The following is a 12,175-nucleotide window of genomic DNA, read 5'->3' on the forward strand; positions in this document are numbered from 1 at the left end:
TCTCATCAAATCTAATAGTTTTTTTCTCTTTCTTTCTTTCTCTCTCTCTCTCTTTCTCTCTCTTTCTTTCTTTCTTAAAGGGAAATTTTTTTCTAAATTCAAAAGATACATCCATTGAAGAAAAAAGTGGAATTAGAGTATGAGCTATTGTCCCTTCTTACTGAAAATATTTTTAAAATCCCATTTTGTAAAGGTAGTTTGCTCCATCAACCAAGTTCACCTGCCTAATAGAAGTTTGGATGATGGTCAGGAGTGTTTTGAAGTGTTTCAAATGTGGATGCTGTAGCACGAGAAAATGCCTGGTTGTAGGTATCGTTCGGGGCACTAACGGAACTTAGAGCAGTTATTGCCATCCTGGGACTAGCGCTCGGAGAGCAAATTGGTCTGCTGGGATCACATTCTGCCTGCTTCTGTTACTGCCTGCTCCTGGGCCTTGACAGCCTGAGTTCACATTTCTCTGCTTGTGTTCATTCTCACGCTTGACTAATTCACACCCAGCAATTTGTGTTGTCCGGGTGGAGAAGCAGGTCAGAGGTGCCATCTGAATATCTAGATAAGCAGGTGTTGTAACGGATGAAATTGCATACTATTATGGTGATGCATGGTGTGCTTTTTGTACTTTTTTACACAGACCTATAGGTTCAGTCTGCTCAGGGCTGCTGGGAGGTGTCAGCTGGACGTATGCATTGTGAAAAGTCACTGTGGCTCCAGATTCTGCTTTCCCTCTTGTGCGTGGAACCTGAAGAAAAAGCAGGTTTGGGCGACCCGGGGAGTGTTCTTAGTTTTCATGCATTTCCCCTGCACTATATAGCAGAAGGTTCAGATTTAAAAATCCCCATATTCCAGGGAACATAATGTCCATTTTCTCACTGTACAAGACTTAAAAGCTCTTTGCAGAATCCGCAATTGAAAAAAAAAATCATCACGAATTTTAAATACTTCAGGATAATGCAACTATTTATTTTTGCAAGGATGTATTTTAAATTAAGCAAAGTCAGATCACATTTCTCAGGAGGAAAGGTAATCACTCACCTAAGCAGCCAGTAGGAAGTATGTGTGATACTTCAGCAGGGTCTTCCTTCACAGGGTCTAATCGATTACCTGGATGGATTAGTACTGTCTACCTCTAACCCACACTCCTTATAGGAAGCACAGTTGATTCTCATTACTTGACTAGTTATGTTCTATAAAGTCACTGGAAACACCGAATTAGCAAATTCTGAACCATTGCTCTTAGAGGAAATGATAGGGTTAGGTTCCTGCAAGCCTCTGGTCACAACATTTTCATCAGCCAGTCAATGTATAACCTTGCTTTATGTGTGTTTCTGTTTAAAGACACCTTATGTAATGCATAGTTGATTCATTAACATTGAACTCACAACCAACAGGACCATAACCCGTGCCTGGATGAAGCTTATCCAACACATGTATTTCTCTGTAAGACACAACACAGCCTTCTTGTAATTAGGTACACTCGATGGCATTTCAGCACTGGGGTGGGGAGGGGCATTTTAAACAGTGAAATCACCTACAAAAAGCACAAAAGTGCAAAAAATGTGACACTAAGTAGACTGAAAAAGGACACCGTTTACAGGATGAGTTGAAACAAGAAGGCAAAGTGTTACCTTGTTTGACCTCAGCCTGGAACGCAGGCATTGGGCAACTCAAATTATCCACCGCTGTGTGAATGACCACGAACGACTGTGAAAGCCCTGTATGTTTAGATTTGGGGGTGAGAAACAAATTTTAGTGAGTAGGTGAATTTGCAATAATGAGGATCAACTGTATTCCGTTGTAGGAAGTAGCATCCGAAGTTCAAGTCCTGGATAACACTAATTCATACTGTCCTGAACGACCCTAATTTATAATGGCAGCCCTCACCTATGCTTAGCAGTGAAAATACTTCTTCACAGAACGCTAAGAAGGCAAGGCTCTCTTTGTACAGAGAAATTGTCTTTTCAGATTTATATCACAAAGCATGCCTTTGAAGCTAGAGATATAAAATTTTATTAAAGGAGATAATAAGGGGGGAAAAAAACCTGTTGTGGTTTCCTAAGGGAGAATCCAGAGAGAACTGGAGGGAGAAGGATGGGTAATTGAAAACAGCCCACACACGAGCGCGCACGCGCACACACATACACAGTGAATCTTGTGTTGCATTGATGAAGGTGGAAGGGGACTGAATCATGTTTGCTAGAAATAGTGAGCAATCCTTATGTGAAGACTTCTACTGGGCATTTGATAAGGATATTAACTAACAGTTAATGAGCATCTATCCTGGGCCTAAGAAGAGTTTTATGAACATTGACTCATTTAAGCCCCTGTTTTACAAAATATGCTTTGTGACTGGGTCTGTTTTGCAAGCTGAGGAACCTCAGGCACAGACAGGATAAGTAACTTGCCAACTGTCACGCGACTGGTAATCAACAGAGCTGAGCTTCTAACCCAGGCAGGCTGGCTCCAGCCACCGTGCTGTCCTCTGTCTCTCACTTTGGCCTATGACATCAGACCTTAGTGGGAAAATCACAGAAACCATTTTCAAAGACGTTGTATTAAAAGGGTAGGGTTGGGTGGGAGAGTGGGCTTCATTTTGTTAAGGCAGGTCCCAGACCAATGGAAATCTACCATATGAAATAGCAGTCTTTGAAAAAATTCTGATTGTAACTTTTGAATTAGACTCTTACACTGATAATTTACAGCAATGTAATGCTCACATAACAAAGCTAAAAGTGCAGCTCAAAAATGCCGATTCACTCTTGAAAGGTTTTGTTTTGTTTTTCTTTGAGTCACCCTTCTATGTTCACTTATATTCTGGGCTCTAGACGTAAGGTGAAGTGAAGGCAGAATTTCTCCTGAAACATTAATCTTAACTAATAAGCACTCCCTAACGAGACCTGCCGGGTGGAATCAAGCACTGAATCTCAACCTTTGTACCAAAAATACAAGAGGGAACTTCCTTAATTGGCCTGATACTTGTTAGCACCTAAAGGCCTCAAAAAGTTCTACACGAACCATTAAAACAGCCTTAAACATTGAGGTGGGTATTCTATTCTTCTGCCTCTAAGCAAATAAGAATTCTACGTATATATTCAGAAAAATAATGATGTCAGTGAGCTACCTGTGTGTTCTTCACAAAAATCAACTCTAGTCAAGAATGCTCAGATGGAAAGATCCTCCCCCACCAAAAAACCCAGGAAAATCTTTAATAGACACTTATATGCCCATTAAAATGGCTTTACTGAGGCATATGTCTTCACAGAATACGTACATCATATATTGCTACAGGGAAAAAAATACCTGCCTAGAAAACAGCCTGGCCAGTTTGTAAAACACACATTGTTTACACCCATATGTACAAACATGTCCAGTTAGTACAGTTTTAACTGGGAATGTACCCAAATTCTAATCATAATTATCTTTTGAAGATGGGATTAAGTTTTTACTCCAGGAAACCAAAATTATGTCTCAGTGCACCTAATATTTTGCTAGTGGAGAGACTTCCAGATGCCTCGGTCTTCAGCAGCTGTGTGCATCCAAGCTGATCAGTCTGTTCTTGGGTCAAACTAGCTGGTAATTACTGAAAGATCAGAGTGTGCCTGCCATACAGGAGACAGGTGAGAAGACAGAGGGGGAAGGCAGACAGACCCTCTATAGATATCTCAATCCATTGGAATTACAGTCCAGTCAGGAAGGCAAATAAATGTCCATAGAAAATACAGATACATGCCAGATGGCAGACCAAATATTCAAGTGCCAGCATATAGGAATTAGAGTAAAGGAGAAAGGAACGTCACAGCAGTGGATGTAGAGACAGACTTCATTAGGAGGCAGCGAACTTGAGAGCTTTTAATATGGTTGGATTGACAAAGGAGAACTGGGAGTTTGCTTTTAAGGTGGTAGCAAGAGAAAAGTGCATGTTCTCTGATATGCCAGCCATGACTGAGTACCAAGTGCTGAGATTGAGTTGTTCAGTTGCTTTCTGTTAGCCAGGGCAAAAGTAGAAACACAAGAATTTAAGAGAGTTCTTATCTGGAAAGAAAGGCGGGCATCCTAGCATCTAATTATTGCTCAAGAGAGTGAGCTGATCTTTTTGGCAGGAAGTTAAGGACAAGCCAAGGTCCTAGACCAAAGACTTAGAGCAATCTTTGGAGGAAAGTCAGTGATGTAATGTCGAAGAACACTATAGCCCAGGGGCTGTAATTCTTGTGGCCCCAGCCACTTCCTGATCTCACCAGACAGCAGGCTGGAATTCACAGTACCCAAGGGAATGGGTAACGCTGACACTGTCTTCTGTGAGGACCCGCTCTGAGTTGTGCTTTGTCGATGAACTGGCCCAGGAGCGCTGGGGCTCAGTGCCATGGACAGGGCAGGTGGCCAGGTGTGTTGAAAGCAGGATCACTGGTTGGTAATTTGTTAGGAACTGGTCTTTTTGCTGAGAGAAGACCACCCTTCCTTGGGTGGTCTTCCCTGGTAGATCACAGGCTACAGGCAAAGGATGGTGGTTGTCCTTGGGAATTCATCTTGGATTCTCTGCAATGCATGGGTAAATGTTTGGTTTTTTGAAGCAGGTGTTACCTGTCAACCTCTATATACCTTATTTCAGAAATCCTCCTGGTAATCCCGACAGGAATGCATAATAATAATGCTTGTTTGAGAGCTGAGGAAACTGAGTCTCAGAGGGGTGATTGTTAACTCACCTCTGCCCCATAGCAAGTATGTGATGTGGAATTACACCTTCAACAGGCCCAGCTCCCGAGACCAGAACCCTGGCTCCTCCCAGCCCACGTCAGCCCCATGTGTGGAGGACGACAGCTGAAGCGTGGCTCTGCTGTGACTCTGTGAGCTGGGCCAGCCAAGCTCATTTCCTACCCACTCTGTTTCTTGCAGGGCTATTAAAACACAGGATTTGATCAGCAATAGTGGCTGAGAGGAGACTCGACCCTGCCTGAGTGAGGCTTACTGGGGTTGTTGTGAGGAATGATGTTGGGCACGTGAGGGTGGACCAGCAACTTGGAAGCCAGCCTGAGGAACTGGGGTTGCTCCAGGAGGCAGGAGAAAACCACAGTAAATCAAGTGGGAACATAGCAGTGGAAGCGCCCTCTTCTTTCACAAACCCAGATAGTCTTTAGGATGCGCTATATGAAACGGCCAGTACTTAAATATTTTGACCTATGAAATGACAATAGGATATGGTTCATCTAAAACAGGTTCCCTGGTATTTTAATCACACTCTTATTTCACATCTACTTTCACCTGAGAGGGTATTGGAGAGGGTTGCTGTTTTGAATTTATTATTGTTTGCAGACATTAAGCAAACCATCTGTATTGCTTGTCTGACTAGTTAGAAGCCAAGTTCTCTTTTTGCAGAATAAAAGTCAAACCTGCTGCACAAGCTTATATGTGTGCCATAATTTGGATAAACATTATAAAAATTAAATGTACAGAAAGGCCGCTCGTTGTGTTACTTTTCAGAAATCCTTCCTTTCCTCAGAAAGGAGCAGCCTACCTTCCTGCCTTCCATTGTGTTTTCAGTCTTTCAGCAAACCTTCATGGCATCTCTCTGGCAGACTTGGTATAGTTGAATAATCTAGAACCACTTACCTAGTGCCTGGGTCATAATACCCATGTTATCAACACAATTTTCCTTTTTCCTTTTTAAAACCATGGCTTCAACTCCCTTTCCCTGAACGGGGCATTAGATAAGCAGCAGGTGAGAGCCTGGCACCTGCGGGTGCAGACACACTGAGCTCCAGATTCACCTTGGCCACCTGAGGGTTTGATAAACTTGGGCATTCACTAACCTCCCTGGGCCTTCATTTCTTAGTGTGAAATTGGAGTAATCAAATGAGGTTCTGGCAAGAATTAAACTAGATAAGGTGTGTAAATTGCTTACAATAGTCTCACACTTTAGAAGTTCTTCTTAAAAGGTAGCTTCTACTGGCATGTCTATGAGCCACCGTTTTGTTTTTGCCTAGCTTTCCACACAAGGGAGTTCCTAATCCAACAATGCTTTTTTAGCTTCTCAGTGAGCGTTCAGAAACATTATGCTGCAACACTGCCTAAAACATTTTCTTCACTCCCGCGTTGCCATTGAGTCAAAGATTCTTTGCAGTATGACCTCACCTCACCATTCCTGTCTGAGTTAGTGCTGCCTTTTTTCTGTAGAAAGCTTATGACCATTGCAGACTGAAACACTTTTTGGTTTCCCATGTGTTTCCATCCTATCCTCTTCCTCTTGTTTCTGTCACCTGGAATATCTATCCCCTTTCCTGCTTTGAACACTTATTCAGAAAGCCCAACTTGATAAGACCTTTAAAGATCTTCTAAATAGTTTTGATCTTTGCCCTCAAAACCCCTAATTCTTCCATTTGGTATCTGCCTTTAAAACCCCTAAATTCATATTTAGCTCTGGTGGATTTCCTCATAATAAAGTTAATTGTGACTTATGTTATCACCCTTAAAACATTTTATACTAATTGATAAGACGACTTTCAATCAAGCCCGCTACAATATACAGGAAGTTCAAGAACTGTTTGCACAATTTCATTTACTCAAATCAATGAATGTTCAAGAAGGGCTTGGTGTCTGTCAAACACTGTTTCAGGGCAAGACCCCTGCTTTCATGACTATACATGCCGCTGGGACAGAGAGGCATTAAACATGTAAGCAAATACATAAAATAATGATGGATGTTGATAAGTGGGGCCAGAGGGAGCCGTTTTAGCTAGAGGTTGAGGGAAGTACTTTATAAAGGAATCATCTGAGATGAACCAAATGAGGAGAGCAGGCTAGTTCTGGGAGCATCTGGGAGGAGAGGGTCCCCGACAGGACACGACAAATAGAAAGCCCTCATCAGATGAACTGTGACTTTGCACCAGAACAGGCTTCTGCTTTCTCTTTTGTTTTTGAAGATACTGATTGAACATTTGAGCCCTAGCTGATAGTTGGGAGTTCATTATATTCTCAGTGTGATTCTAAATGATTTGGTTCATTTGCATTCACAGGGAGCTTGTTTTTTCCTAGCCTTGGACCTGTAACATTTAGTTCAAATCCTAGCTCTTCCACTTTACCTGAATAACCTTAAGTAAATTATTCACCCCTTGAAGACTCAGGATCCTGTCTTGAATGAGTATCACAGTGACTGCCTTTCAGAGTTGTGAGGGTCCAGTTAATGTCTCTCAAGTGCCTGGCAAGTACTAGAAGTTCCGTAAAGGGTAGACTTTGTTAATACAATGCATTATGCTTTGGGTATTTTAAAATATATTATTAATATGGTATGTAAATCTAGGTTCTGCCCTTGTGTTTCTATATCATTGCAATTAATCCCAGTGGTTAAATGTTCATTGTTGTTTTATTTTAGTTAAAAAAAAAAAGGAGCTTCTACATTGTATACTGTTGTTGAGGCTGGGTATCATTCCAGTGCGTGAGCATTTGTGTTGTTGCCAATCCTTTATTATCAGCAATACTGTATATCTCGGGTATATGTGGATCAAACTGCACTGGAAGTGCTGATAGATATTGTCCAGTTGCTTCCATGTTGGTGTACACTACTCCTTCCTATCACTATTACAAGCCAGGATGGCATTCTCTCACGTAGCAGCATCCTTTGCTGGCTGTACTGGATAATGACTTGAATTATATATTTTAATACTAGTCTCCTGTCGGAGCAACCAGCTTACTAAGTTTTCCAATAAGAATCTCCTCAGTAGGAAAGTAAGTTAAAACCTCAAAGGAGTCAGTGTGTGAGATACTCACATTCCTTCCCTCTCTGTTTGCCTATTTCCTAACCTTTTTATTTGGTGCATGACTGTACTTAGTGTTTCCCATGAAGCAGTTTATTTCCCATTCTAGTTACACTTCCTACCGAAAATAACATGTTTCAAAAATCTGCACACACTGTAGCAACATGTGCACAATATGCATGATTATTTTTGTTACAACAGCCTCCAGTAGATAATTTGAATAAATTTAAAATATCTGAAGCTCTATTACCATGATGTTGGTATGCATAAAAGCTAGTAAAATGGCACAGCTGTGCAAATTATTTAATAAGATACCATTTTTAACCCCTGCCTTCATGAAGTTTATATTTTAGTAGCAAGGGATAGATCTTAAAGAAATAAGTTAACCATATGGTATGTATTTATGGTTTATATATATAGCATGTCTGATGGTGATATGTGCTGTGGCAAAAAGCAAAGCAGGAAGGCCAGGACGGAGTTGGAAGGTCTGGTTTTGCAGGGATGCTGGGAAAGACAACATTTGAGGAAAGACTCTAAGATAGTCAGGGTGAGCTATGCAGCTTTTGAAGTAGCAGACTGAGGAAAGGGCCGGAGATGAAGCCCTATTTGGCTGTAAAATAGCGTATCGACAAGGAGCCAGGGTGGCAGAAGCAGATGAGATGGGGGACTAGTAAAAGGAGAAGACTCCAGGTAAAGAGTCGAAGGAGCTAGATTTTAAAATTTGGTCAGTATCAGTGTCTTGAGCGTACAGGAGAGCCGGCAGTCATGTGTACTGTTGGGGGACTAGCAGTGGCTACAACCTTGCAATAACTGTCAAGATTTTTAAACTGTATGTACATTTTGCCCATGACTTCCCCCCTTTACGTATATGTACAGAAAGATGCATGTGCAAGCATGTCTTTGGAACATTGTTTGTAATAGCAAATAATTAAAGGCAATCTGAACGCTTTCCAGGAGAGAACTGGTGTAATACAAAGTGAAACGCTACATAACTGCAAAAACAATGAGGTCAAGCTCCAAGTGCTGTGATGGGAAGATCCACAAGATACATTGTTTAAGAAAAATCAAGTGGGTGCCTGTGTGTGTGTGTGTGTGTGTGTGTGTGTGTGTGTGTGTGTGTGTGTGTGTTTGTGTCTAATAGTGGAACAGGTGATAAACACTTATTGTATTGTTTAAGAAAAGGACTTAAATTTTCTTTAAGTGTTTGCTTTGGGTGCCAATTTCTCTCACAGTAAAAGAAGTCTTACAAATCAGTAAGAAAGATAAATAGCTCAGTGGTAAGATAGATACTAACAGCATAAGTAGAAAGTTCACAGCAGAGGAAATGTTTCTTAGCAGGTAACGTTGCATTCTCTATAAGCTATTAAAAAGACTGAGGTAGAGTCTCTTGCTGATGTGAAAAGATCTCAAAGGCACTCACTGTGAGTAAAAAACATCAAGGCATACAATAGTATTTAAAATATGATTAAAATATATATATATGCCTATACTAATACACAGAAATATGCATAAAATCTGAGGAGTGGAATTGAGAGTCAGTGGGAGAGGGAAGGAGACCTGGCTTGAGTTTTCCACTCTTCCTATATTATTTGACTTTTTTTTATCATGCGCATTTCTTGTTTTTATAGTAAAAATCTAAATGTCACTAATTTAAATTGAAAACATTTATTTTTCTTCATATGATTAAGCAAAATAACTTTAGTCATCAAATTTTTCTATTGCCCTCATATATATTATTGACTAGCAGTCCCCCTATATTACAAATCCCATGACAGTAAAAGATTTTGTCTGTCTCGTTCCCCTGGGTGCTATAGGGAGCCTGGCAAAACTGGTAAAAGATGCCCCCAGATGCTCTGGTATCTTGGCACATGGTAGGCACTCCATACAAGTCTGTTGACTAAATGAATAAAGGAAAAATTTAATAAAGCATCCAGTATTGCAGCACTACCATAATTCTATTGGGTACATGATTGCCTCCATTTTATAGATAAAGGAAAGAAAAAAACTGCAAATAACAAAGTAAGTCTGGAAGTGATTAGAATAGATAAAATAAAGCAACAACATAAGTAAGTTTAGTATTAGAGCTGAAGCTAAGGTTTTGTGAGTCATGACTATTTGTTTAACTTAGTATATTATCCAACTTCTTGGTCACTAACTGCAGAATGGTTGTTATATTTTGCCCTGGTTCTTGACAAGGAGCGCTCCAGGGTTACAGAAAGATGTTAATAAGAGTGGAAGTGTTCTATCAGAGCTGAGTTTTTATCTCAGTAAATAGGTTATGATGGGACAAAATGTGTAGGTTGATCCCTTAGGTGGCTTGAAATAAATTACATCATCTTTGGTTTAAAATTTTTGTGATATTCAAAATGAGGTTACTTGAATTATGGCCCATCTGTACAGTGGTCACTAGGTAGCCCTACATCTGTTTCTGTGGAGACAGATGAATATGTGCTGACATGGAGAGATGCACCCTTATATAACATTGAGTAAAGCAGGAAGGTGTACTATGATTAGATTTTTAAGTAATTTATGTTAATAAATGCACCAGCTTATAAGTAAGTACAAGAAGATAGTGTAATGGTTTGCTTAAACTATGTATGAAAGCATAATTAACTGACTTGGTAAACTTAGTTTTCAGTGGTGCTACATCCATCAACTCTGGATTATCATTGTGTTCATATACAAAGTAACTGAGTATCTAATCACTATTTAAATGTATTTGTTTAATCCTTACTGTTCCTAGAAAAGGATTTGTGGTTAGATGTCAAAATATTAAGCACTGGTCTCTAGTTCATTCTTCGCTTCATGGGTACATATTTCCTACTTCTCCTTTAAAAAAACTGTACTTAACATAATGAAACAAAGTGTCATTAGGCTAATTCAACATGTATAACCCCAGTGAGGGCATTTTTATATCCCCCATACAGACAGGTAATTCCTTGAGGTACTCAGTAAATGTTTACTGAACTGCTGTTGGTTTTCTTTCTAAAGTTAAAATAGCTTTATGAAATATTTTACAGGTTATTCGTTCAGTCACCCCCACCAATACTGTGTAATATTATTTGGCATCTGGCTCTTTTTGCTTTACGTTTCATTTTCCAAATGATTTTCCTATTATGCTTCAGTCAGCAGTAACCTGTGGAGGGAACAAGGGAGGTTAGTGGTTATTTGAAAGTAGGGGTGAATAAAATGTTTGAGCCTTTCCCTCATGAACATCTAACTCCTCCTGGGCTTTGGTCTTGCTACAAGGAAACCAAGGAGACCCAGGCCTTTTACTCTTGGACCGTCCCCCTCTCCAAATCTTTGCAAAAAACAGGTCCGAAAGAGGATAAACCCCTTTGCACAGGTTGTTACAAATTGGTTAAGTGAGTGAGGGAAGGGGCATCCAGTTTTGCCGTGGCTTGCGATAGCCGTAAATATCCGGCCATGGGCAACCATAGGAACATTTTTTTGAGGAATAATTTTATGCTTTCAGTGTGGATGCTGTTTTTAGTTTTGTGCTACATTTTCCTCCAAGACAGATATTTATTAATCAAGTGTTTATTTGTTTAACCAAGGAAGTACAAAACTAACTGCTTAGAGGAACTAATTCAATCCTTCTGTCCTTTCCCTCCTGAAAAGAAAGCATGTGTTTCATCACAAAGGGAGCCCTTTTCTTCCTGTTCATGAACAGTAGTAAGATTTTAGACTGAGCACAGTCAGGCATGGAAGCGTCTTTGAAACGCCCTTACTTTCGCTACGCCCTCTGCATGGTTCTCTCCTGCGGGGAGCATCACATCCTAATTCCAGGTCACTTGTCACCTAATCCTCTTTCCTGACACACCTCCCACTCTAACAGCATTTTAACTTCCTGAATATTTAGATTGTACCCACTGTGATAACAACTATTTGTCTCTTGCATTTTCATAGTGGCTCTGATGGAATCTTCCTTTTTCAGTAGGCTCTGGTTTTCTTTTGTCTCCTTAGTGTTCTGTCCTTTTTTGGTTGTTGTTTCTTGTGGAATAAGTATTTAAAGAAAAGACAGCAGACACGTTTGGAGGTATGCCCACTAAGGCACTATTCTTAACAGAACGTGTATTCAGTGTCTTTCTTTCTTTCTATTTTTTTTTTTTAATGCTTTTGTGCTTTACCATTCCTGCACTGCATTGTAGCCATTCTCATTATTTAGGATAGTTGGTTCTTAATTTGACTTGCATTTCCCACATTAGAATCACCTGGGAGGCTTTTACTGTCACCAATGCAAAATCACCTTAACATCTCTGGAAGTGGGGATTAGGAGGTTTAAAAACTCCCCCTGGAGATGAGGTAATGAGAACCTGTGGTTTAGAAAGATAAAAGAGCCTCGGGTCTGTTTATCTGCCCAAGTGATTCTGATTATTTAAAATATACCTGGAAAATGTAGGCATTCTGCCATGGCTTTTTGAGCTACCTCT

At 40.2% G+C, this 12,175-nt stretch overlaps 1 protein-coding gene across 6 annotated transcripts in view; it reads left to right on the forward strand.

Moving 5' to 3' along the window:
• The window catches only part of ELOVL6 (ELOVL fatty acid elongase 6), a 123,557-nt gene that overhangs the window by 18,969 nt on the left and 92,413 nt on the right, over positions 1 to 12,175 (forward strand). The window contains exon 1 of one of the 6 annotated variants that reach the window (XM_074342354.1): positions 657 to 728. The exons of the other annotated variants lie outside the window; for them this stretch is intronic. Coding sequence (XP_074198455.1) covers positions 682 to 728 — 47 coding nt within the window. The 5' untranslated portion in view covers positions 657 to 681. Of the gene's footprint in view, positions 1 to 656; positions 729 to 12,175 lie in introns of those variants that run through there. 6 annotated transcript variants of the gene reach the window in all.

Source organism: Camelus bactrianus, chromosome 2 (genome assembly GCF_048773025.1).
Source record: "Camelus bactrianus isolate YW-2024 breed Bactrian camel chromosome 2, ASM4877302v1, whole genome shotgun sequence".
NCBI lineage: Eukaryota > Metazoa > Chordata > Mammalia > Artiodactyla > Camelidae > Camelus > Camelus bactrianus.